This window comes from Pelodiscus sinensis, chromosome 31 (genome assembly GCF_049634645.1).
Source record: "Pelodiscus sinensis isolate JC-2024 chromosome 31, ASM4963464v1, whole genome shotgun sequence".
Classification (NCBI taxonomy): domain Eukaryota; kingdom Metazoa; phylum Chordata; order Testudines; family Trionychidae; genus Pelodiscus; species Pelodiscus sinensis.
This window is the reverse complement of record NC_134741.1, coordinates 1,110,226-1,137,061: the sequence shown is the minus strand read 5'-3', so window position 1 is coordinate 1,137,061 and position 26,836 is coordinate 1,110,226. Positions and strand designations below refer to the sequence as shown.

Sequence of the window (26,836 nt, the reverse complement as noted above, 5' to 3'; positions counted from 1 at the left end):
CCCAGGACAGTGACAAATGCAAATACTTGTCACTATTGCAAACAGCCAGGACACTGGAAAAGTCAGTGCCCGAACCGCCCCAGGCAGCCAGAGCCCGTAGCTTTCAGACCCCCACAGGGTCAGTTTACTTTAGCGATGGCTGAGAGTCAATAGGGGTGCCCAGAGAAGGATTGCAACTTCACCCTTTTATCTCCGCTTATTCCCCTAAATTCTGATGGCACCCTCACTTGCCAGGTTGCTGGACAAAACACCCAGGTTTTAGTGGACACAGGTGTTAGCAGGTCCACCCTCAAAGCGTCTTCTTTTTCTATTTCCATTTCTAACCAGGTTGTTAATGCAGTTGGTATTTCTAATCAAGTTGTGCCCCACCATGTTTCTAAACCTGTGCCTCTTGTACTAGGACCTATTTCAGAGCATCATTCCTTTCTTCTAAGTCCTACTTCCCCTGTGAATCTATTAGGAAGGGATTTATTGTGCAGATTGCGTTGCACTATTTTCTGTACTCCAGAGGTGGTTTATCTTGAAGTGCCTGCACAGACCCGACAGGAAGTAGAGGACCTACTGCAGGGTCCTGACACTGTACTATTTCCCTTAATTCCTGATTCGGATGCTGATCTTTTGTCCCAGGTCCCCAACTGTTTGTGGGCCATCACCCCAAACAAAGTGGGCAGGATATCAGTGGATCCCGTTTACATTTCTGTTGACAAAACTAAGCATCTGCCCCGCATTACCCAATACCCACTGAATCCTGCAGCTGAGGCAGGGATTCAGCCTGTTATTTCTGACCTCTTGGCACAAGGTGTTCTTATTCGTTGTACAAGTGAATGTAACACTCCTATACTGCCTATAAAGAAACCTGGAAGGGACACCTATTGTTTCGTCCAGGACCTTCGAACTATCAACACTATTGTTATTTCTCAATTTTCTGTTGTGCCTAACCCGACCACTATTCTCTCCTCTATCCCACCTGATTCCACCCATTTTACCGTCGTTGATCTCTCCTCCGCCTTTTTCAGTGTTCCCCTCCACCCTGACTGCCAATATCTTACTGCTTTTACTTATAAAGGACAGCAATACTATTGGACTGTTCTGCCACAAGGGTTTAAAGATTCTCCCACCTACTTTTCACAAATTCTACGGAAGGATCTCTGACATTACATTCCCTTCTGGCTCTACTCTTATTCAATATGTAGACGATTTGCTTCTTTGTAGCACTTCCCTTGAGACCTGCAGATCAGATTCTGTTGTACTTCTCACTGCTTTAGCTAATAAGGGTCATAAAGTGTCTAAACAAAAACTTCAGCTCTGCAAGCCCACGGTTCGGTATTTAGGCCATGACCTCTCGGCAGGGAGCCGTCACCTCTCTGCTGATAGAATCCAGGCAATCCTTTCTGCCCATAAGCCCACTACCCCTTCCCAAGTCCGCTCTTTCCTCAGTATGGCTGGCTACTGCAGACAATGGATTCCTAACTTTTCTCAGCTAGCCAAACCACTCCAGGAGCTCACCCATAACGCAACCCCTTCTCCTATACCATGGGGATCTCAGCAAAACACTGCATTCTTGTCTCTGAAACAGGCACTAGCTTCTGCTCCAGCTCTGGGCTTATCCGATTATTCCCGTCATTTCACTTTGTTCTGTCATGAAAAAGAGGGATGTGCTTTGGGTGTACTGGTGCAGAAACATGATGATAAATATTGCCCTCTTGCTTATTACAGCACTTATCTTGACCCCGTTGCGGCCTCATTTCCACTGTGCCTCTGTGCCCTTACGGTGGCAGCACGGATTTTAGAGCAAGCAGAACCTTTGGTTTTACAATCTCCTTTAACACTGGCTGTCCCTCATTCGGTGTCAGCATTACTTTTAAAAGGGAAAACCCAGCACCTTTCTAATGCCCGTCTTGTTAAATATGAACGGCTTCTCTTTGCTTCTCCCAATGTCTCTGTAATTCGCTGTGACACTTTGAATCCCGATTCACGCGTCCCACTGCAAACCCGTTCCAGCCCATACAGAGGTTGACCCTAACAAGGAGCACCACAGACCTGGTACCGGAGACCCGGGTCCAGAAGCAGACGGGGATCACCGCAGACCTGGTACCAGAAACCCAGGTCCAGAAGTAGACAAGGATCAGCGCAGGCTTGGTACTGGCAATCCAGGCCCAGAAGCAGATGATCCTGAAAGACCGAGGCCAAGGTACTAGCTGCGGCCCAGAAGGACCTGCCAGCGATAGGTGAAGCAATCTACGAAGTCCTGAAGAACAGCCAGCATGAGGCTGGACAAACAATTCATGTTGAGCATATGCTTAGTCTTGATTTTAATACCTAGTAGTTATAAACTATATGGTTCAAATGTGTTTATGCTTTTAATGAACCAAGTTTCCCAAGAATTTAATTCCACAGGTTGCTGGATATGTGCTCACAGTCCTGTACATTCAGAAGGAGGCATCCCAATGATTCCAGTCCCACTGAACAACACTCAAATGAATGGCCCATTGTTTAGTGATCTAAAGCCAAATGATACCTGGCAGGATAAAGGGTTTACTAGCCCAGGGTTTATCAGCCTAGCTCTGACACCGGTTGGAGAATACTGCTGGACATGTAATGGTTCAGGGGCCCAAGTGGGGAAAAAGCAGGTGTGAGGTAAACATTATCCTGTATGGAACAGAAACAACACCTGGGAAAATAACAAAGGCCCTTATGACTTTGGAATAAATGGGTACTATTTGCAATGGATGATGAAGCCCCAATGCCAAAAGACCTTAACAGCAAAGGTTGGCCATTACTTTATATGTGGTCGCCGAGCATACAAAACACTGCCCAAGGGTTGGAGTGGAATCTGCTACATTGGAGCAGCCTTCCCAGCCATTCGAATCACTAACCATCTTCCTGGTAGTAGAATCTGAAACTACCGAGAGATAACAGAAACACAGCGGTTTTGGGGAATTGCGTTCCCAGGATTGGGTGTGGCCTATGCAATAAGAGAAATTCGGAGGCTGGAAGTAGCTTTTGAGAAAGTAGCTAATGCCACAACCAAAGCTCTCCGTGCCATTAATATGGAACTAGGAGAAGTAAGACAAATGGTTCTCCAGAACCGGATGGCCCTAGACTATGTCGTAGCTAGTAAGGGCAGGGTTTGTGCCTTAGTGGGAAAGGAATGCTGTGTGTATATTACTGACACCAGCAAGGAAGTGGAGGAAGATGCCTCAGAGATTGAAAGAACTGTGGAACGCCTAAGGCAGGGGGAAGACTGGACCCTCTGGGATTGGTTGGGAGGCTGGTTTGGACATGTGGAAACTTGGATTTTGCAATATATAGTTTTAGTATTGGCTATATTCTTTTGTGCTTATTTTTGTTTCTTGCTAATCAAATGCTGTATTTCTTGTATTCTGGAAAACAAGGGACAGACCCTTACTAAAGGGAATGTGGAAGTTATGATGTTAAAATATGATGAGCAGAGAAAGGAACAAGAAATGTATATAAATACTTCAATGGAAATGGAGATGTAAAATGGTTTCATGGTTAGCCTTTAAAAGGCTAAAAGGGGGGAGTTGTAGAAGCTGTAGAAACCATTTTATGTTTAGCTAGAAGCCATCTTGTATAACAGAAACCATTTCAGCTTTTTGCCTTTGCACGTAGACCAGAGTGAACTTTCTATCACCCCATGTGCCAGGCCAAGACAGATGTGCTATTGGAATGTGTTAATTGGGTTGGTTTAGACAGGAGACGTACTCCCTCGTACCTGTCCGCCATCTTGTTGATAAGGCTTTATTTTCCTAGCTTAATTGATGATTTCTGTAATTGGATGCCCTGACATCAGGCTGTTTGGTCAAGGGTATAAAGATACTAGGATCGATTGTATTAAGCAGCCTTACTGGGCCTGACTTTGCTGGGACCACGTTTGACTCACTTTGCTTTTATTAACCGCGTAAACTAATTGAAGTCTTTGCTTTGACACAGTTGAGAACACTTGGCTCCGGATACTCTATGATAGGAGCACTATTATGCACAGTTTGGCTAGCTCAGTTGGTAGTGCATGAGACTCTTCATGTCAGGGTCATGGGTTTAAGCCCCATGCTGGATAAGACCCTTCTTTAACTCACATTCTCAATCTACAAGAAACTAGATCTCACCTTTCACCAGGGTTTTAGAAAGAAAAAGTCTAGTCCTGGGGTCCAGCTTTAGTAGAGCCCAAGAGAGAACAAACTGCAATTTCTATCTTCCGAGGAGAAGGGAAGAGGATTTTCTTCTCAGTTCTATTTACATCAGCCCAGGGAGGAGAAAAAATAACCCTCCACCAGCTGATTGTCCCCTGTCAGCTTCTGTAGCTTCACCTCCTTCCACAGCAGCTCCACCTTTGAGCTACAAATATCATGGGGCTAGTGAGGAAATGAGGAGCTGGTAGCTCGGGTTAGTCACTTCCATGAGAACAAGAGGTGGAGTGTTCACAAGGTGCATTCCCCTTGGGTGTTAGAAAGAGCTAGTAACAGAATAGTCATCCCAGTCCCCGTGCCCCCTACCCAAAGTGGGTTTCTGTGGTGTAGTGGTTATCACATTTGCCTAACATGCAAAAAGTCCCTGTTTCAAAGCCAGACAGAAACACAATATCTTCCCTTATTGCTGCTCCCCTGGGTGTCCAGATAAGTGCAGCTACTGCTGACCAGCCTGTGCCTGGGATGAGCCCAACTCCCATATGACAGAGGGGAGTGACATCAGCTGACAATGCCCCTTGGTGCCAGCCTAGGAAGCAAAATGAATCAGGCCAGGCAGCTGCTGGAGGCTTGTGACTTGGCCTCCCCTGACCTGGGAGGCTGGTGTATTGAGCCGGCTCTTCCTGCTGTCCCCCTTATGTGACTTGCCCAAGGAGGTCCCGAGGCAGGAATGAGCAGAGCAGGAAAGCCAAACTGAAGGGGCAGGACAGAACCTCAGCACCTCAGTGGAGTGAACAGAGCCCCACCTTGTTCTGCCAAAACCTGTGGGGTGGGGCTGTCTGTAGCCCAGGAGAAGGGGGCGCTAGGTGGAAGGAAAACAATCAAAGCTGAGCCCAGTGGGCCTGGGCCAGGACTCCAGCTTCACCTAGCTGAGGTAACAGTGACTGGTCCCATGGTGTAAGGGGCAGCACTCTGGATTCTGACTAGTGCAATCTGAGTTCAGATCTCAGTGGGGTGGCTGGGCTGGGTGCTGCAAACCCCTCACACTCCATCTTCCTTTCCTGCAGGCTCCCCAGAGTAATTTGTGCTTCCTGCAGCCCCCTTTCTTGTCTGACAGTCTGTGAGGGGCCTTGGCAATGCAGGGTCAGGCCTATGCATGGCTGCAGACAGCAACAAAGCATCCCAAGAGCAAAAAACTGAAAATTTAGCATCAAACGTGCTCCCTGCTGTGGGCCTGTAAGGCGACCTTGATGCTGCAGCGGGGTACAGCGACACCTGTACTAGCCATCCTATGTGTTAACAGTGCCCCCTTATTTTGAAATACAATGGACTCGCTAGTCCAACATCTCTGTAAACCTCATTCCATGAGGAGGAAGGGACATTTCGGAATAGCAGGTTATTTTAATATTTGGTGCTGCATAGACACCAAAGTGTTTTTGAAATAAGGTCAAAATGACGACTTCCATAACTCAAATTGCATATCATCTGTCACCTCTCTGTCTATGCTGCACCCTAAACTTGAAATAAGATGCTACATCAGGGCTCTCTCTGCACTCGAGAGACAACCCTTTAGTCCAGAGAGCACATCTGCTCTGCCAAAAGCTTTTTTTGGAAGAGCAGATGTGCTTTTTCGGCATCCCTCTGAACCACATTTTATGAGAAAGGAGGACTGTTCTTAAAAAGGGTTTGTGCCCAACATTTGGCCCAGTGTACACAGGTCAAATGTCAGAAAAGCCTTTTCCAAAAAAAGCAGAAGAAAAAGCTACACAAATTGGGTTTTGAAATTTGCGTAGCTTTTTCCAGAAGAACAGTGTAGTGTAGACATAGCCTGAGTGTTGCTTAGCACTAGTAGGAGACAGGGAGGGACAAAACAGTTTAAAGGCACCTGCAGCCTTTCAAAACAACCCCCACTCCCAAGAAACACCCCTTCCCTCCACCCGCACTGGGGTCTGCCTGGACTCAAGCCCACCCCAGTATCAGCCTAAGGATTACCTATTCTGTGAAAGCTGTGCCCTTGAAATGAGAAAGCAGCTAAACTGACTCTGGTTGGAGTTGAACCCACAACTTCTGAATGTTTAGCTACACTCACATTAGCCACCACAGTTTAGCAGGCTAACATGCTTTCCATTGCACCACAGAGCCTGACAGAGTGTTGAGTGTAATATTTCCACTCTCTGCTTTTCAGCATGACAATTGCTGGGGGAAAATAAAGGGGAGCCAGGTCTGTCTCTTTTGGGAAAGCAGGTAAGAAGAGGAAGGGGGCCACTGAGCCCCCACCAGTGAAAATAAGGGCTGAGAACTGAATTGCAGTATGAGAAAGTGAGCATGAATCCCACTGCCTCTTGCATGCTAAGCAAGCATTCTACCACTTGAGTTAATTCCTGTGCCTGCAAGATGAGCTCCTGCCTAATCCATCTTGTTCCAGAGCCCACAATATCCCTGCAGCTGCCCGAGGCTCCTTTCTGAAAGGGCCACTTGTGAGACTGACACCCGTGGGCCAGCTAGCTCAGAAGTTTAGCATGTGGTGCTCATATCACACAGACACATTTTAAGAGCAAGCCCCTTATTTCAAACCATAACGGGCTTGCTATTCTGATGTCCATGTAAACCTTATGGCACAAGGAGGGAGGGATGTTTCAGAATAGCGATTTATTTTGAAATAAGTGCTGTGTAGCCAGCCCCAAATTACAAAATAAGCTATTTCAAAATAGACGTTAAATAAGCTACACAATTGCATTGCTTATTTTGAGCTATAGGATGACCCCTAGTGAGTTAGAGCTCAACTCTGCCCCCAGCTCCCTGCTCCACCCACCCATGTACTGACTCTCCAGCTGCCATGGGGCTGTTTGCATTAGCCTCTTCTCTCTGTACCCAGGCTTCAGCCAGGACTGAGACTCTCAGGCAGGAAACTGTGACCCAGCTCTCTGAACCTGGGCCCTGCATTTCCCATCCCTTCAGAGATACTTGTTAGTGGAGGAATAAATCACAGTCACATGAGTATAGATTATGAAACTTTGTTGTTGTTGTTGCCTTGGAAACTCCCCCCAGACCTTCCCCTGGGGTCCTGGGCAGCCCACTCACATTGCAGACCTTACTTTGAGCTGAGGGTGCTGTGTAGACACATCCAGCCTCTTGAGGACTACCCTGCTGGGGGGAGGCTCTGGCCACTTCCTTTCCTTGTCTCTCTCAGACTGTGTCTACAATGCAGGGCTATGTCTACACTGCAGGCTTTTTGCAGAAGAGCAGCTGTTCTTGCACAAAAACTTGTGGAGCGTCTATACTGCAGGCATGTTCTTGCGCAAGTAAATTTACAGTACAGCATCAGAAAACAGGGATTCTTGCACAAGAGTTATTCCTCTCCCCATGAGGAATAAGCCCTCTTGCGCAAGAACTCGTCCACAAGGAGGCAGTGTGGACAGGCAACAGGGGTTTCTTGCTCAAGAAAGCCCTATAGTTAAAATGGCCATCAGAGCTTTCCTGCACAGGAAATGGCCACTGAGCTTTCCACAGTGTCAGGGGTGCTCTTGCACAAAAGCACTTCTCTTGGGGTATGTCTAGACTACAGGCTTTTGTCGACAGAAGTTTTGTCAATAGATACTGTCGACAAAGCTTCTGTCGACAAAGTGCGTCTAGACTACATTCAGTCTGTCTCCACTGGCACCCAGCTCCCCAGACCCCACTCCTCAGCTACAGAACTCTGTCCCCACTCCCCGAACTCTCTCCCCACTCCCTGGTTCCCACTCCCCGAACTCTGTCACTACTCCCCTGTCCCCAGCCACAGAATTCTGTCCTCATTCCTGTCCCCACTCCCGTCCCCAGCTACAGAATTCTGTCCCTATTCTGTCCCATGGCAGTGTAGATGCAAAGGACAGTTTAGATGCAATAACGCCTTCTGTCGACAGAACTCTGTCGACAAAAGGTGTTATTCATCATAAAATGAGGTTTACCAGTGTCAACAAAACTGCTGAGTTCTGTTGACGTTATGTCGACAGAACTCAGCGGTAGTGTAGATGCAGGTTTAATTTTGTCGACAAAAGTCCACTTTTGTCGACAAAACCCTGTAGTCTAGGCACACCCTTGTGGAAAAGCACATGGGAGTGTGGACACACTGTTGTGAAAGAATTTTTGCACAAGAACTCTTGCACAAAACAGTTCTTGTGCAAGAAGTCTGCAGGGTAGATATAGCTAGGGGGTGTCTGGTTTTTACCAGCACTGAGCTTTGTACAATAGCCCAGGGAACATTGTGAAAAGCCAAAACCTTCCCACCCTGGGTGGCACAAATGTTCCCTGAAGTGCTGACTTCAGGTGGTTTGAAACAAATCCCTACAATTCAGATGAGGTGGCCAAGTGCCTAAGGAAGTGGTGTCCAACCTTTTTACACCCAAGATCACTTTTCAAATCTCAGAACAGGCAAAGATCTACCGCCCTGCCCCTTCCTTGAAGCCCCGCCCTCTCTATTCTCCTCCTGTCCATCACTTGCTATCCCCAGCCCTTACTTACACACTCTGGGTATGTCTACACTACCACCCTAGTTCGAACTAGGGTGGTAATGTAGGCATACCGCACTTGCAAATGAAGCCCAGGATTTGAATTTCCCGGGCTTCATTTGCATAAGCCGGCCGGCGCCATTTTTAAATGCCGGCTTGTTCGAACCCCGTGCAGTGCGGCTACACGTGGCACGGGCCAGATAGTGCGGAATGGCTTGCTAGTTCAAACTATCTAGCCCGTGCCACGTGTAGCCGCGCGGCACGGGGTTCGAACAAGCCAGCATTTAAAAATGGTGCCGGCTGGCTTATGCAAATGAAGCCCGGGAAATTCAAATCCCGGGCTTCATTTGCAAGTGCGGTATGCCTACATTACCCCGCTAGTTCTAACTAGCAGGGTAGTGTAGACATACCCTCTGATAAACAGTTTATTTTTAAATTATGTGATAAATAAAATTAAAATCTTGTGTTTATAGTTATGAAATAAATGGTCTGTTTTTTATTCATGCTATTTAAATCTAAAAAAGTGTTTATAATTATATATTTTGTGGGGACAGAGTTCTGCAGCTGGGGACAGGGGAGAGAGAACAGGGTGCTGGGAGGGCAGAGGACAGGGTTCTGCAGAAGGGGACTGAGTGCCACTAGGGACAGGGTGCCAGTGCAGACAGAGTTCAGGGATTGGGGACGGGAATGGGGACAGAGTTCTTTAGCTGAAGACAGGGGAATAGGGACAGAATTCTGTAGCTGGGGACAGGGGAGTGGGGACAGGAATGAGGACAGAGTTCTGTGGCTGGGGACATAGGAGTAGTTACAGAGTTCAGGGAGTGGGGACAGAGTTCTGTAGCTGAGAAGTGGGGGTTGGGGACCTGGGTGCCAGTGGAGGCAGAAAGTCCCCTGCATCTGCCTCCTTCCAGGATTTTCCCCCGCCAGAGGGAAGCCAGCGTATGCCTCCTCCTGGCCCGACTCACCCCCCCCCCATGGTGCAGGGAAACCCCACGCGTGCCTGTCTTGGGGTTGACCCCCCCCCGGTGCAGGGAAACTCCATGCGTGCCTACCCTGAGGCTGACCCCTCCGGCAGTGCAGGGAAACTCCATGTCTGCCTACCCTGGGGCCGACTCACCCTTCGAGTGCCGGTGCAGGGAAGTCGCTGAGCTCCTCTTTTGGGGCCAACACCCCCTCCTGCAGAGTGCCTGGCAGAGCAGCCAACACACTTCCGGAATCCCTGGAAGTGGCATTAAGCTGCGGGACTTCCATCCACCCGTGAGAAGCCAGCACTACCTCCATTTTTGCTGGAGGTAGGTAGTGGGGCTTCTTGCGGGTGGGGAAAAATGGGGGGAGGCGGACGCCTCACAATTAACAAGTAGATCACGATCGACCTGTTGGTGACCATGGGCCTCAGGCAATGGACTGCTAATCCGTTTTCCTCTACATGCATGGGTTCAAATGCCATCCTCGTCGGGTGTTTGCAACTCTCTCTCTTGCTTCTCCCAGAAGTTCAGTGCTAATTCTGCCTGTAGCCCTGCCTGCCCCAGCCCCCTCCCACTGCAGCCTAGGGAAAGGGGAAGTCTCCACGGAGACACTCCTGGATGTGACCCTCAATCCCGTCTGCCCTCAAGGGGAAACCTCACAAAGGAGATTCCAGGCAGCCAGCCCATGGAAGGTCTCTGAGATGGCTCCAGGCCTGCAGCCTGTCCTACCTGGCAGTTGCCATGGATCCTCTGTGAGGTCACTGCCTCCCAACCAATGAGCTGAGATGCTGTAAAAGTTCTTTGTGATGTCTCTGCTGCCTTGCAGACTCACGTCTTGCCCCTGGCCAGCCGCATGGCATGTGTGAGCCGCTCTCCCTGCCCCCACTCAATCAGGGCTGGTTCTGGGGCTCAAGCAGGGAACATCAGAGGCTGCTCAGGATGCCGCATTGCTAGGCCATGGGCCCTCCTGTGGGGCCCATGAGTGTTGCTGTCCCTGCTGCACAGACATGGCCATAGAGCCTCAGGAGGCTGCAGCGGTGGGAGACACTTCCCTGGTTTCGGGAGGGAGAGGAGACGTCAAGGCCCATGACTTGGAGCCAGCTACAGATACCTACTGAAAGCTGATTTTCAGAGGAGTGTGATCAGCCCTTCCTATGTATCTGGCTTCTTCAAAGGGGCTTAATCAGGAGCTAAAAGTTGAAGAAGAGACATATAGAAGGGTGAATTTCTGTCCCTGGCAGTGTTTTCTGTATGCCCATTGGCCTAATGGACAAGACACTGGCGTCTTAAGCCAGGGATTGTGGGTTCAAGTCCCACCTGGGCTGAGAGTTTCCTCTCGCTGACAAAGAGCTTACCTTCCTCTGCTTTCTGAGACAGTTAGCAAGGATGCTCCACAGTGGTTCTCTACAGAAGCTGTTCAGACCCATCACTACCAAATGCTGGTGTTAGGTGCAGATCTGAGTGCTAAAAGCCCAGGTAGCCAAACTCAGAATGAAGGGGTGTGTTTTGCTCCAGAAGGCCCAGGAGTGACAGACAGAAGAAGGTGGCTGTATCAAAGCAGCATCTGTCTGGAGACCAAGCAGAACCTGAGGGTGAGAAGGCCTATGAGAGGCAGAGACTCCAGATGAGTGGGGGGCTAGTTATTTGGTCTGGCAAACTGACAGAAAATCCCCAGGCCCTGAGCATGGTGCAGACCAGGCGATCCCTGAGACAAGACAAGGATTCTCAATTGATTCTAGTCAGCTCTGCCTTTAAACACTGGATGTAAAGTGTCAGATATAATTGAAGACTCCCAAATAGACCCTACACCACCAGAAATAAAACCTGTTTCCATCTTTTGTGGCTTTCAGTTAGCAGTGACTCACTATCCTCTGCTTAGTGTTCAAGTTATGGTAGACCCTAAGCCGGGTCATATTAAGTTCAGGTCTTTTAATCAGACAATATGGATAACAACATTTCATTCTCCCAGCTCCAAGTCTTAAGTGTATTTCAACCCAAAAGAGCCAAAATGATCACCTTGACACAGCAAGTGCATCTACTGATTGATCTCTGTGGCAAAGTAGGTTGTCTATATAAATAAGGTCTGCTTGTGAAGCCTTTTCCTACAGTTGATTAACAGATGGCAGCTCATTCAGACCACTGGCTGATAATAGTTAGTCACCCTGACCAGTCATTAATCATAGTCATGGACTCACCCTACTTTCCATTGTCTCTATGATTCTCTGATGACCTGTCACAAAAAAGGAGGGTGGAAAGGGAAACTGAAGGGAGAGACCTCTCTAAATTCACCAAAGAGCAGTATTGCCAAACCAAAAATCACAAGGAACGCCTACACAAAGTTATGAGAATGGTCTACAAATCATAAGATATTTTAAAAATAAAACATGTTGGATTTTTATAGGCCTTTTGTTTGAGTATTTAGGGTTCATGTTTTAAAGGTTTCCTCCTTAACAGTAAGGCCCAGAAGCATAGAGAACTTTTTAAAAATGAAAGCTGAGATTCCTACGTAATCAACTGATTCCAGGCCTTTAGAAAAACACCAAGGCTATGTCTACACTGGCAGCTCCTTGCGCAAGAACATATCAGGTAACCAGTTGATCGCCCTATCTTCTCCATTCGAATCAGGGTCCTCCTTTCTTGCTTGTTCCTCTCTGCGTTTCTTCCCGGTATCCAACTTTCCCACTACCCTCAGGGTTTTGGTCACTGTCCCCCGACGAACCTAGTTTAAAGCCCCATCACTAGGACTGCGCATCCCATGCCTTCCAGTAGATAGTGTTCCTTTCCAGTTTCTTCCTTGTGAGGTCCCTTCCAAAGCATTCAGCACTGCAGAGCCTGTGGAGAGAGCCTGAAAGTGATTACTTACCTCTATAGCATTGGGGGATTCCCATGCTGGCCTTTTTCCCCTTCTAGAAGTTACATGCTGCCAGTTCTCTTCCTGATCATGTACTGCCCTCTCTGGCTCTTCCATCTGCCATGCTTGAAGTATTAAACGCTGCCTTCTATCGAGGAAGTCTTCATCCTCTCTGATCGAGCATAGGGTCGACACTTGGGCCTCCAGTCCTCTAATTTTTTCTTCCAAAATGGTGACCAGCTTGCACTTAGTGCAGATGAAATCCGTTCTTTCTTCCAGGAGGAAGACAAACATGACACATGCTGTGCAGGTAACAACAGCAGACCTATCACCATCCATCGCTGCTGTCCTGGAGAAGGGATTTAAAAAGGCAAGAGAACCTCATGCCCTTCCCTCTCCCTTTCTGAACACCCTCTCTAAACTCCCTGTTAGCACTCACCTGTTCGCAAGCTCCTTGGTTGCTTGCCCAATGCCTTATAAAGCCCTGGAGTGCCTGAAAGTCCGTCCCCCTACCAAGGCTCAGCCAATCAGCAGAGGCTTCTAGAATTCAAACTTTAATTAGAAGCCAACATTTTCCACCTGCTAATCACAGCACACACTCAGTGAAGGAGGGTGAGGGCAAAGGGGAAGTGGAAAAAAAAAGCCTCACTCACAAACATGGGAAAAAACAAACAAAAACAAAAAAAAGCACACACACCAACCCTCTCTCACAAACACAAGCCCAGCACACAGTAAGAAAGCCCCAACAAGCATCAATGGTCTCAAGTTAGAGTGGGGGAAGGCGGTCTAGGTTGGATATTAGGAAAAATGATTTCCCATGGTGGGTGGGGAAGCACTGGCATGATTCCCTAGGGAAGTGGTGGAATCTCCATTCCTAGAGGGTTTTAAGGCTCAGCTTGACCAAGCCCTGGCTAGGAGGGGTTAGTTGGATTTGGTCCTACCTTGGGCAGTGGGCTGGACTTGATGACTCCTGAGGTCTCTTTCAGCCCTGGGATTGTATGATTCACCCACAGCTCCTCCCGTTCTGCTGTGGCCTCATCCTCCACAGTGAGTGGAGTGGGCAGGGCACCAAGTGGAGTGCATCCCAGCCTCCCTGCAGCACTGGGGAGGGGAAGAGAGGTGAGGGGGCTCATGCATCACCTCCTTGGAGCAACAAGGGAAGACAAGGGAAGAGAGGGAGCACAAGCACATAGCACAGCTCCCCTGCCTCCCCAGAACCTGAGGGAGGGAAGGAGGCTGTGTGGCATCACTCCTGAAATACCAAGGAGGGGAGGAGACCATGTGGCCTGACTCTCCAACCCAGAGCAGCATGAGCAGGGCTCGACAAATTGCTGTTTCTACTTGCCTGTGGCAAGTAGATTTCCACCAGTTGCCCTGTTTATCGGTGGCACACGCATGCGCTGTTCAGGGCTGGGGAGTAGATTTCGCCGCTGTTTGTCAAGCCCTGAGCATGAGGATGGGTATTGGTGATGGGAGCAGACATGGCCATGCCCGGTGGTTTGGAAAGGCAAAGTCTCCCTATGCCTCAGCTACTGGACACCCATAGGCCCACTTCTTCAGATAATTATATTCATTGTCTTCAATTACTGTGACTGCTTTTACCTTGTTAATCAAGCACAATGACCTCCTCTGTCATCTGAAATTCTGAGTGACTGTCATTTTGTGCATTGGCTACTGTTAATTATTGATACAGTATTCCAATACTGTGCTTTATAATTACTCAGTGGTACAGTATCTCATTACTCCATTTCTTAATTTGTTCCATGTAATTGGTTCCCAAGATGTACTAGTATAACTGGTTTTAGGCTATTTTTATTGCTAGAGACAATTTCAATATAAAACCATTGACAGTGTAACAATTAGCAGGGTGTCTTATAGGCAGTCGATCTAGGTCCAATTTCAAGTCAGGGCTGTAGCTGTTCAGTTCTTCTGATTTTCTGACAGGAAAGAAAGCATAGATAAAGCCTTAGTGAGGGTAGCTGACCCACCTCACCAAGGCTTGAGGTGGATTCACCTTCACTGGCAATTTTAATTCAAGACTGGGTTTTTTTTTGGTAAATGATCACCTCATTCCGGCCTTCGAATGGAAGAGACAGAGCCTCGGACTGGAGGAGCAAAGGCTTTAGCAGGAGTTAAAAGGGATTGTGCCACTCCTGCAACACCCAGGCATCACATTAGCTGGGAGGATGACGTTCAAGCTCTTTCAATTCCTGCTATTTAAAGGGTTTGCTGCTCCTGCCCTTGCTGCCAGTAGATGGCCTGGGAGCTGCAGATGCTAGAGACCTTTCAACTGCTTCTATTTAAAGGGCCCACACCTTTCCCAGGGACTGTTGCCTGGAAGGTGCAAGAAAAGTGGGAGCCCTTTAAATAGAAGCAGCTAACAGGGCTTGCATGGCCCTGGCTCCCAGGCAATGGGATTGCATGGGGTGAGAGCTGTGATCCTTTTCAAATGCTTCTATTAAAAAGGCTTGCACCTGTGAGTAGCTGCCAGGCAACACAGTCATCCGGCAGGTGTGAGTCCTTTAAACACAAGCAGTTAAAAGGACTCACAGCTCCCACCCTGCTGCTAGTGTTGTGCCAGGGAGTTGCTATGGGCAAACCCTGTTAACTACTTCTATTTAAAGGGCTCACACCTTCCTGCACCTACCAGACAATGTGTTAGCCCTTTAAATAAAAGTAGTTAAAGGGAGTCACGTGGCTTTTGTTCCCAGGAAATGTGCTGGAGGCAGGGCCTGAAACAGCCCCACAGGCCAGATCAAAGTCCTAGGCTGGCAGGATCCAGTTCACAAGGTGGAATTTGCCCACCCCTGTGTTAGACACTAGCTCATGCCTCAAAGCAGGAGCTTTTATAGCCCTGCCAAACTTAAGTGTCTTTTTAATCTTTCTTGTTCCCAAATGGAATGTTCTCTTTCTCCACACAAGCTCCAAATACTCCCACACTCTGGGCTTACAATGAATTCTGGTGACAATTTTTACATTGTATGGAAAAATATTTTGATGTGCTCTGAACTGATGGCCTTTTATTTTCATTAACATTTCTATTCAGTCAGAGCAGTTGAAATGTTTCTCTTCTACATGGATTCTCTGATGATTAAGAAGGCTTGTCTTCCAACTGTAGCTTTTCCCACAGTGAGAGCAGCTGAAGGGTTTTCTCACCTGTGTGGGTTCTCTGATGCTCAATCAGGCTTGAGTTCTGAATGAAGCTTTTCCCAAAGTGAGACCAGCTGAAGGGTTTCTCGCCCATGTGGATTCTCTGGTGCCTATTCAGGCTTGCCTTCTGAGTGAAGCTTTTCCCACAGTGAGAGCAGCTGAAGGGTTTCTCCCCTGTGTGGGTTCTCTGATGCTCAATCAGGCTAGAGTTATGACTGAAGATTTTCCCACAGTGAGAGCAGCTGAAGGTTTTCTCCCCTGTGTGGATTCTCTGATGTTTAATCAGGCTTCTGTTATGACTGAAGCTTTTCCCACACTCAGAGCACTTGAAGGGTTTCTCCCCTGTGTGGATTCTCTGATGATTAATCAGGTATGCCTTCTGACAGAATCTTTTCCCACAGAGAGAGCAGCTAAAGGGTTTCTCCCCTGTGTGGATTCTCTGATGATAAATCAGGTTTGCCTTCCGACTGAAGTTTTCCCCACACACAGAGCAGTTGAAGGGTTTCTCCCCTGTGTGGATTCTCTGATGTTTAATCAGGCTTGAGTTATTAGTGAAGCTTTTCCCACAGTGAGAGCAGCTGAAGAGTTTCTCCCTTATGTGGATTATTTGATGCTCAGTCAGGCTTGCATTATGACTGAAGCTTTTCCCACAGTGAGAGCAGCTGAAGGGTTTCTCCCCCGTGTGGATTCTCTGATGTTTAATCAGGTTTGTGTTCTGACTGAAGCTTTTCCCACAGTGAGAGCAGCTGAAGGGTTTCTCCCCTGTGTGGGTTCTCTGATGCTCAATCAGGCGTGCCTTCTGACTGAAGCTTTTCTCACAGTGAGAGCAGCTGAAGGGTTTCTCCCCTGTGTGGATTCTCTGATGATTTATCAGGGTTGTGTTCTGACTGAAGCTTTTCCCACACTCAGAGCACTTGAAGGGTTTCTCCCCTGTGTGGATTCTCTGATGATTTTTCAGGGTTGTATTCTGACTGAAGCTTTTCCCACACTCAGAGCACTTGAAGGGTTTCTCCCCTGTGTGGGTTCTCTGATGCTCAATCAGGCGTGCCTTCTGACTGAAGCTTTTCTCACAGTGAGAGCAGCTGAAGGGTTTCTCCCCTGTGTGGATTCTCTGATGATTAATCAGGTTTGCATTCTGATTGAAGCTTTTCCCACACTCAGAGCACTTGAAGGGTTTCTCTCCTGTGTGGATTCTCTGATGATTAATCAGGGTTGTGTTCTGACTGAAGCTTTTCCCACAGTGAGAGCAGCTGAAGGGTTTCTCTCCCATATGGTTTCTCTTATGTCCAACAAGGCGTGACCACTGACTGAAGCTTTTCCTACAGTCAGAATTCTTCAACAGTTTCTCTGACCTCTGGTTTCTCTGGTGTTCAGTGCCACCTAATTGGCAATGTAATGTTTTCCCACAGTCAGGGCACTCACAGATTCGCTCAGTTGGATGTATTCCCTGATGGATAATAAGCTCAGGGTTCTGATTGAAGTAATTCCTACAGTCAGAGAAGTTGAAAGGTTTCTTGCCTCTGTGGATCTTCTGGTGTAAAATGAGGACCTGTTGACATTGGAAACTTTTCTCACAATCACTGCAAGCATAGGGTCCCTCTTGATGGGGGACTTTCTGTTGAACAGTTTCTTTGTTTCTTTTCACACCTCTGCTCCTGTGACTGCATTTACCTCTTCGCTCCACTGCATGATTTTCCTGCTGCTTTTCTGAGCTAAGATAACTCTCAAGGATCTCTCTCTGCTCAGGACTCTGGGTCACATGTCCTTCAGATCTTCCCAGTAACATCTCATGTGGAGCAACTTGCTCCAGTCCTGCCCACTGAAGACTCTCATTATTCTCATTCAGCATCCCATCACCTGCTGGGACAAAGATGGAAACAAGACAGGAGTCATTCTCTGTGCTGAGCAGAAAGGGGAACAGGAAAAGGGGGAGAAAACACCCAAACAACAGTGTGTGTGTGGGGGGGGAGGGGAGTTGAAATTGTCACAGCCCCCTCACTTCATGAAAACTGACTTAATATGAATTTTAGTAAAGCACCTTCAAGATGTTACATGATGTGTTATGCCTACCATTTTTGAAGTTACAGTCTCCATAATCTGAGTATGTACAGTTCGACATAGGAAGCATGAATCTGGTTTTAAGTCCAACTGTGCTAATGAGTATCATTAGTGATAGGTTAGAAACTTAGTGACTCAGTGTTCAAACCAACCACCAATGATGATTCCATTTTTGCTGTAAGCCCAAACAGTGGTTGATCCTAGAAAGTCACATGACCATGTCTCAGAAAGGTGCCTGTGTCCTTCCTTCAGTGATTGCTATTGCAATTGCTGAGAAGCTTGTCTGTGTGCCCTCAGGGTGTGTCTGTCAGGGCCCCAAGGCAGGCAAAGTCTAAAATATCCAACCTGGCTAGCTGATGGTTAGAAGGCGATCGCCTGCCTGACCTTCAGCATTACTCACTTAGGGTATGTCTACACTACCCTGCTAGTTCAAACTAGCGGGGTAATGTAGGCATACCGCACTTGCAAATGAAGCCCGGGATTTGAATTTCCCGGGCTTCATTTGCATAAGCGGGGTGCCGCCATTTTTAAAACCCCGCTAGTTCGAACCCCATGCCGCGCGGCTACACGGGGCACGAACTAGGTAGTTCGAACTAGGAAGCCTAGTTCGAACTACCTAGTTCATGCCCCATGTAGCCATGCTCTACTGGGTTCGAACTAGCGGGGTTTTAAAAATGGCGGCGTCTTGCTTATGCAAATGAAGCCCGGGAAATTCAAATCCCGGGCTTCATTTGCAAGTGCGGTATGCCTACATTACCCTCCTAGTTCGAACTAGGAGGGTAGTGTAGACATACCCTTAATAAGTTTCCCCAGAAGGACGTGTTACTGTAATACTAATGAATAAACAGGGATGACAAGTCAGGGGTACTTACTCTTCAAAAGGGACTTATCAGGGATTCCCCTCTGGACTATAGCTTGTGGTCCCCACCAGCAGAAGGAAGATTGGGCCTCTGAAAACTGCCGCTGGGTCAATCATTTTTGATGGGGGAACACACTAAAATTTTGGAAACTGCTCAAGGGCCACACATCTCTCTGCAGGGATGTGGGGTTTGGGAAGGAGGCTGGGTACAGAAGGGAGCTTGGGGTAAGGAGATTGGGGTGCAGGAAAGAGTGTGGGGTCAGAGAGGCAGTTGGGGTGAAGGAGGAGTTGTCTGGGGCAGAGGATTGGAGGGTAGGGTCCAGGAGGGAGTAGGGGTGCAGGAGTGAATTTTCACTTGGGCAACAGAGGGAATTGTGACCTGGGGCGGGATGTGTGTGCAGAGCATTTGCATGGTGACCTGGGGAAGGAAGGAGTGGTGGCCTGGGTTAGGGAGCTGGGGAATCGGAGGGCCTGAGGTGCCAGAGGCAGGCTCTGGCTGGGAGTCATTTACCTTAGGCTGCTTCAAGCCAGCAACCCAAGAGGATCCCCAAAGCAGACTCCCTCCTGCAGCAGCCCCAGGCCACTCAAGAACATTACCTCCATGTGCTGCTCAAAGCTATATGGCCCCGGGAGGGATTCGAGGAGAGACTATGTGCGCTTCCCTGCCCGAGGCCAATCATTACAGCTGGGCGCAGGGCACAGGGGCAAGAGAGTACACAATCTCTCTCACCCCCTGCAGCCAGGGCCGCATGGTACCTAAACAGAACCACCAGCCTTTTTAAACAGCTGGTGGCTCTATGCATCGTGCACCCCTGGAGAAGTGGAGAGGAGACTTGGCTTCCGGGCAGGGGAGTCAGCAAAGTCTCTTGCCTCTCAGTTTCCCACTGCCAGGACACATCTTGCTGTTGAAAATGGCTGGCAGCTCCCTCTAGGCACTGCATGCCCCTGGTGGGGGGAAGCCACCAGCTTCAGGGCCCTGACAGAGTAAGCCTTGGGTCAGATCAAACAGTCTGGTGGCCCAAATCTTACTCACCCCTGCTCCAGAACCACACCCAACTTCAGGAATTATTGCAGTTTGGGGGCATTTTATTAACCTGTTGTAGACGAGTGTAAGCGACTGAGATGATATAACATTAAGGTTTAAGCGAAAGTTCTTTGTGGTCCTGTTTGTGTCAGTCACTTATTGGTTGGAGGCCACATCTCCTTGGATTTACCTCCCAACACCACCTCATACAGAGTCGTTACTCAGTGTTTCAGGAGGAAGGAAACCTGAGTATCCTCCCGCTTCCACCTTGTTCCCCCTTCCCTGACGAGAGCTCAAGACAGGCTGAAGGTGGCAGTGAGGCTTGAGTTTCAACATTACTGCACCTGAAACAATGGGATTCAATTCTGATCACTCAGTATTTTCGAGAAACAAGCTGCTAATTATGCTGCCTGAACTTGGCTGCAAGTGTCTAAATTTAGGGTCCTGCAGCTGAAGTGTCTCATGTTCCTCCATTTATTTGTAGCAGTGACTCAGGCCCTCTAATAAGAACTAAACGAACAAAGACTTTATAACCCCTCCCCACAATAGAGATGAATAGAAGTTAATCCCAAATGTTTAGCAGTAAACAGCTATGGTGATTGTTTGCAGGATGAGACCCCAAAATTTGTAGATTCACAGTACCCCACCCTGCACTGGGGGCTACTGGCAGTTTTCATGGGCCCCAGGCAGGGAGCACAACCAGCTCTGCTGGGAGTAGCATGGGGCCCTCGATCACTTCCTAGAATCTTGGAGTGGCCCCCGTTAAAAATCATTGCCTGCCCCTGTCTAACACAGAAAGCACCAGAGAAGATTAGTTCAGGTGATTGAGATACTGGATTCTGCATCCAGATTCCACCCAAATACTCTCAGAGAAGCAAACAAAGGGAAGAAACTCCTGACAGCTAAGAGGATGGCTGGGGAGCTGTGACAGGCATTTGTCAGAATTATACCTGCAGCCCTACCTGGGGAACATGGGGCGGAAGTGAGGGCTGTTGCTCATAGCTCATTTTTGGGAGTCCCAGCTTTTTCCTACATGTGCCAGAATGTTTCGGTGTGAGTTTCCCTGACTCCTCACCTGTGCAGGTGACTCTCAGGATCCCCATTTCTTTGGCAGGCTGGAGATCTGGGACCCACGGCTCTTCCCCTTGTTCCAGCCGGGCGATCAGGTCAGGTTTGGGAATGGAGAATCCTGAAAGGGGTGAGATCAGACAAGGTGAAGGCACATGGAGTCTGGGTAGAGTAGGTGTCAGAAGGAACGTTTCCTGAGCTCAGTCTCATCCTATATGGGACTGGGGAAACTGAGACATCTTGAGAGCAGCAGACTTCTGGGGCAGAATGGGGTGGGGGATGTGAGAGGAAGTTGGGATTGTATTCACTCTGCATGTGATTTCTACTGTCCTATAATAATCCTGTGTGTGTGCCTCAGTTTCCCTGGGCACTGCACCACAATCTTGATGGGGATGGGAATTTGGGAGTGACTCACTGAGGGAGGATGCCCTGGCCAGCATGTTGGAAATGGCCCAACAGCATGGCAATCTTCGCCTGGGAGGGGTGTGTGACCAGGGGACAGCTTTTGCCTGGGACACTGGACAAAGGTTTGAGACAGGGCTGGCTGCAGCCAGGAAAGAGCTGTGGAGAGTGGAAATGTCTCTCTGGCTTCGGGGGCAGAGATGTAGAACAAGACCCTTGACTCTGGGTGGAAGTGAGTCTCATTGGCTTGGGGAAAGAGATGGGGGACAGGGCCCTTGGCTTTGGGTTCCCTTCTCTCCAAGATAGATTGCGCTGAATGCTCTTGGTTCCTGTGCTAACAAGTCTGTTCTACGCTATTTCGCTGTGAACTAATAAAGCTTCTGTTGTACCTGCTGGCTGAGAGATACATCTGCTGCAGATGGAGGTGCGGAGCTCAGTGACCCTCCCACCCCTCAGTGACAGAGGGTGCTGTCATGCCCTCCCTAGGGCTACGTGTACACTGCACAGTTAATTCAGATAAGCTAGTCCAGAATAGTTATTCTGAACTAGCTGATTTCAAAATAGCACATCTACACTGCAGGGAAACTTCAATATGAGTCTGAGGCAGGCTTCCCTAATGTAGACGAGCTATCTCGATTGAGAGCCCCAGGAAGAATAACTTAGAATGGGCCTGGTGAGGGGCTATTTTGAAATAGTAGAAGTGGAGTATCTACACACGCCTTATTTTGAAATAGCTATTTTGGAATAGGCATTATTCTTCATAGATGAGGTTTACAGAAGTTAGAATAAGCCGTCTGTTTTGAAATTATTTTGAAATAACAGAATTTCTGTGCAGATGCTCACATAGCTATTTAGGAGTAATGACTGTTATTACAAAATAACTTGGCTGTGTAGACACACATCCTAGGAATGGTCTGTGGGCTCTGGGGGGACTTGCTGACATACACACAGCTCTATGGTTGAATTCTGGGCTATTTCCAAGACTGCAGAGCCCAGACCCCTCCACAGATGAAGCCAGTCCCAAAGAGGAAGGTTAACCGTATGTACAGGAGAAACAATGTAGGCAGAACAGTTCCCTGCTTCTGGCCTCTGGAAGCTGAGGAGATGGGGTAGAATTAGCATGTCCCCTGGGTGTCTGACTCCCCTGTTGCCCAACAGGGGACAAGGGGATGAAAGTGTCTCTCACACAGGGGCTGTGGGCCCCACTCCTCTCTAATCTAACTCACCATGGAAAAACCTGACCCAATGCAGAAACTCTGGCCCCAGGGCTTTGCTAGCTGAGGCACAGGAATCCTTACCCAGCGAAGCCACAGACTCGTAGTTCTCCTGCATGACGTCCCTGTAGAGGGCTCTCTGAGCAGGGCCCAGCAGCGCCCCCTGCCTCGCGGTGAAATACACAGCCACCTCCTCGAAGGTCACTGGCATCTGAAAAAACAGGGGGCCCCCACTCAGCCTGTGCCACTCCAGCCACAGCCCCACTAGTCACGATGGAGGAGGCCCAAGGGGCAGAATTTCAACCTGTCCTGCCCAGAGAGGCCAGAAGGCTCCAGGGGAGAGAGAGGGAAGAGCTCCTTGTGCCTCCCAGCAGATGGAGCAGGGCAGGGTGTTCTCAGTCACCCCTGGCCAGCCACAGGCTGAGGTGGGAGCAGAGTTTGCCACAGGGACAGGAATTCCAGCCCCTTCCTAGTTCATGGCAGCCTCTGCCTAGCAAGCTCTGTCTCCAGCATGAGAAACAGCAAGAGGAATGACCAGGCTGGGTCAGAGCAAAGGCTCCTCTAGCCCAGTGTCCTGTCTGCCCATAGCAGTCAGTGCAGGTGCCCTGAGGGAATGAACAGAACAGGGAATCACCCAGTGATCCACCCCGTAGCCCTTTCCCAGAGTCTAGCAAACAGAAACTTGGGACACCCTCTCTGCCCATCCTGGCTAAAAGCCATTCATGAACCAATGGAGACTGGTCAGTTTTCCCAGCCCTGTCCATGTAGAGTTTCCTCTTTCAGAAATGGGGGAATATTCACCCCCCTCCCAATGGGCCTGTTCAGACCATCAGGCCCTAGGCTGAGCAATTCCCAGCAGGCTTATCCCATCCTGACCTACCCTGTGTATTTCCTGCCCCATCCCCTCTGCAATAGCCTCCCTTCAGCTCTCCACACAATCCCCTACCTGAGCTGGCTCCACCACAGCCATTTCCCTGTGCTGCCTCCTGCTAGATGAGACAATCTGGAGCAAAGTGTGGATGTGAGTCTTCAGCCTGTCAGGATGAGAGAAGCATCACAGGGAGGAGGGGGGAAATTGTTTTTGGTCTCTGAGGACAGGATAAGAAGCAATGGGCTTAAACTGCAGCAAGGAGGGTTTAGGTTGGACATTAGGAAAAACTTCCTGCCTTTCCGGGGGGTGAAACACTGGAATAAATTGCCTAGGGAGGTTGTGGAATCTCCATCCCTGGAGATATTTGAGAGCAGGTGAGACAGACACCTGTCAGGGATGGTCTAGATGGTGCTTTGTCTTGTTGTAAGCGCAAGGGACTGGAATTGAAGATCCCTCGGAGTCCTTTTCAGTTCTAACATTGCATGATTCTATGATTGGGGAGGTTTCCCAAGGGGCTTTGGTCCATTGCACAGTAGAGCCAGACTTTGTTTTTAAATAATATATTTCCAGCACAAATGTTTCAGCATTGTCTTTATTTATGGGAAGAGCAGGGAAACTGTTTTGGGTCAAGGGTCACTGACCCCCAGAAAAAATCAATCAGGGACCACACATGTGAGTTGCAAAAAAACCCCAAACCCTCCTAGCCCCCCAAAACCCCACTGATGTGGCCGCAACTGAGACACCTCCCTCCCCTGGCACCGCAGCCCCATGCGAGTAGGGTAGGTAGAACTGAGGTTCAAGGACTCAGGCCAGATAAATTTTTCTGGGGTTCCAGGATTAGTGGAATTTGTGGGCCCCTCTACACTCTGAGGTGGGGCCAAAAATGAGGGATCCAGTGTGCAGGACAGGGCTGCCAGTCAGTGAGATAGGGATGGGGTGCAGAATCTGGGTGGAAAATAGGCTACAGGAGCAAGCTGGGGGTAAGTGTCTGGTCAGGAGGTAGGGGACAGGAGGAGGGTCCTGGTGGGGCCCTGAGCAGGGGACAGGAGGCAGGTGGGGCCCTGGGCAATGTACTCGTGGAAGTTTGAGCAGGGGGGACATGGTACTCATGGGGGTTTGTGGTCTGGACAGGGGGGCAGGGTACTTGTGGTGATCTTGGTGGGGGCAGGGTACTTGTGGGGGTTGGGGTCTGGGCAGGCAGGCAGAGTACTTCTGTGGGTCTCGGCATGGGGGGCATGGTACTCGTGGGGTTTTGGGCAGGGACAGGGTATTTATGGGGGTTTGGGTGGGAGGGGCAGGGTACTTGTGGGGGTCTGGATGGGGGGAGTGGACAGCTAAGCTGGTACCTGGGGGTCCAGTAACCAAGTCCAGGGTCTCAGAAAGCATGTGTGCCGCTTATTCCCTGTGCTGTTTCCTGACTTTGAGCTAGCAGCTGTTTGAAATTCTGCCCCCATTCCAGCCTTTATTCAATGATTATTCAAGAAGTAGAGCTCCCCCTGTGGCCCTGATTATCTGGGTGAAATTAGCACCTTTTCAAAGTCAGCTCCAAATTAGCACCTTTTCAAAGTAGATCTTGGACATGTCTATAGCCCCGGGAGGAGAGAGGGAGACAGACCTCAGGAAGTAACCAAGCAAAAGATGAACTTTGGGTGAGGTAATGCCAGCGCAGGCTCTTTCTTGGGGGGGGGGAGACAGGTCACCTCGTGCCCCCCCTGGAATTTCTTCATGCCCCCACAGGGGGGCACAGACCCCAGTTTGGGAACCTATGTTCTAAGGTCTCTTCTAGCTCTATGGTTCTATGAGTCTGTCTCAGAATCTTCCAGCATCCCGGATCGACCCACCCCTGAGGACACTCCCTTTTCCTGGAACCCAGCATCACATCTCCCTGGAGCAGTGAAGAGCCAAAATCCCAATAATATGTATGTAAAATCTTGACCTCACTGTCTGTTAAAAATCTTTCACTTATGCCCAAACTGGAGGGGCCTGGCCTGAGGCCCAGCTAACAACGGACAATACAAGGCTAAAAAAAAGTTGAGATAAGCAGGAATCAACCTTGTTTGTTTAACAGGCATAAACAAGCCAAGACTGCACAACCCCAGGAGGAGAGCAGTAATTCAGGACTTATCAAGAGTTATGGCACATAACTCACCGAGATGAGTCGGGGGCTGTGTCTATACTGGCCACTTTTTCAGGAAAAGCACCTGCTTTTCCAGAAAAGCTTGCCAGCTGTCTACACTGGCCGCTTGAATTTCCGCAAAAGCACTGACGATCTCATGTAAGATTGTCACTGCTTTTGCGGAAATACTATGCTGCTCCCGTCCGGGTGAAAGTCTTTTTCCGAAAAACTTTTGCGCAAAAGGGCCAATGTAGACAGCAGAGATTTATTTTCCACAAAAAAGCCCCGATCGCGAAAATGGTGATCGGGGCTTTTTGGCGGAAAAGTGCGTCTAGTTTGGCCACGGACGCTTTTCCACAAAAAGTGCTTTTGCGGAAAAATGTCCTGCCAATCTAGACGCTCTTTTCCAAAAATGCTTTTAACAGAAAACTTTTCCATTAAAAGCATTTCTGGAAAATCATGCCAGTGTAGACTTAGCCTCAAAGTCTGCTCCTTGGTTCAGGAAAAGATAACAGTACATCCTCCCCAAACGCCAAACAGGGTTCAGGGAGAAGGCTAACAAGTCAACATGAATTATGGCATCCGTCCTTCACAGATGCCAAGCCGAGCTCAAAGGGACACACTGATGAACTACACACAGTTGTTATTGCTGTGTTATTTACTGTTCTCTGTACTTTAAGACCATCTAAGAATGTACCCGCAGGCAAACATGTCCGTCATTCCCATGGACCTAACTTATACATTGCAAGAGGAGGATTTTGAAGACTAACACCTGTGTAGTAGCAATATGTAACCCTGAGTGGAACACTCATACAACCTTTTAGATAATTGGTTTTATGTGCTCATTATGCCTTGCTGTTGGGACTGGTCCAGGTGCTTGGGATCTCCCACCCCATTGCTTCTCTCCACTCATTAGCTCCCTCTGTAGTCTATTGGGATCCACTGCTGGGCAGCATCTCACTGAGCCTGACTTGCCAAGTGACACTCCCCTGGGCCCCCCTCCACCTCCACTCCCAAGCGCTGGGCATAACAAACCCTTCTGCTTGGATACACAGGGCATCAAAATCAAACTTCTGTTCCTTCAGGAAGCGCATGTGCTGGGCCACCCTGTAGGGGGAGAGGGAAAAGCAAGGAGGGGACATGAAGGGGCAGGGCAGGGAGAGGGTAGCAAGGGGGAGGAGAGAAATGGCACATAGGGGCAGCAGAAGGATCAAGTCACCGGCTCCTTCCCCGCCCCCCCCCCCCGCATTGTTACACGCACTGCAAATACCCCCCCCCCCGTCAGTTTTATCCTGGGTGTTGGTGTCACATGATTTTGCCCCCCCAAGCAGCTCACTACCTCCGCCCACACTGTCACCCCCAGTCACCTCCCACCTCCCCTCAGATCCTCCGATTCCTGCCCCACCCCCACCAAGCGCTTCCCGAAGCAAAAGCAGCGGCGCAGCGAGTAACGGCACTAACGGCTCCCTCGGAATTCGCGCCTTTCCGCGCGCTGCGCATGCGCAGGGACAGCGGGAACGATACTGCCTCCCTCTGCTCGCGCGCCAGCTCAGGCCCTGCAGCGGGCTCCGCCCAGGGTCCAATCGCAGCGGGGCGGGTGGGGCCTGAGCAGGGGCAGGGAGAGAC

The 26,836-nt window shown here is 49.2% G+C and overlaps 1 protein-coding gene across 1 annotated transcript; it reads right to left on the bottom strand.

The window, feature by feature from the left end:
* Positions 1-13,074: 13,074 nt before the first annotated feature.
* Positions 13,075-26,458, bottom strand: LOC102447840 (uncharacterized). Its single transcript, XM_075912840.1, has 6 exons — positions 26,246-26,458; positions 23,170-23,257; positions 22,308-22,434; positions 20,615-20,728; positions 15,605-17,458; positions 13,075-14,385 (listed from the first exon to the last, which is right to left on the bottom strand). The coding sequence occupies exons 1-6, from the start codon at positions 26,350-26,352 to the stop codon at positions 14,369-14,371; spliced, it is 2,307 nt and encodes a 768-aa protein (XP_075768955.1). The 5' UTR covers positions 26,353-26,458; the 3' UTR covers positions 13,075-14,368.
* Between the last annotated feature and the right edge of the window lie 378 nt (positions 26,459-26,836).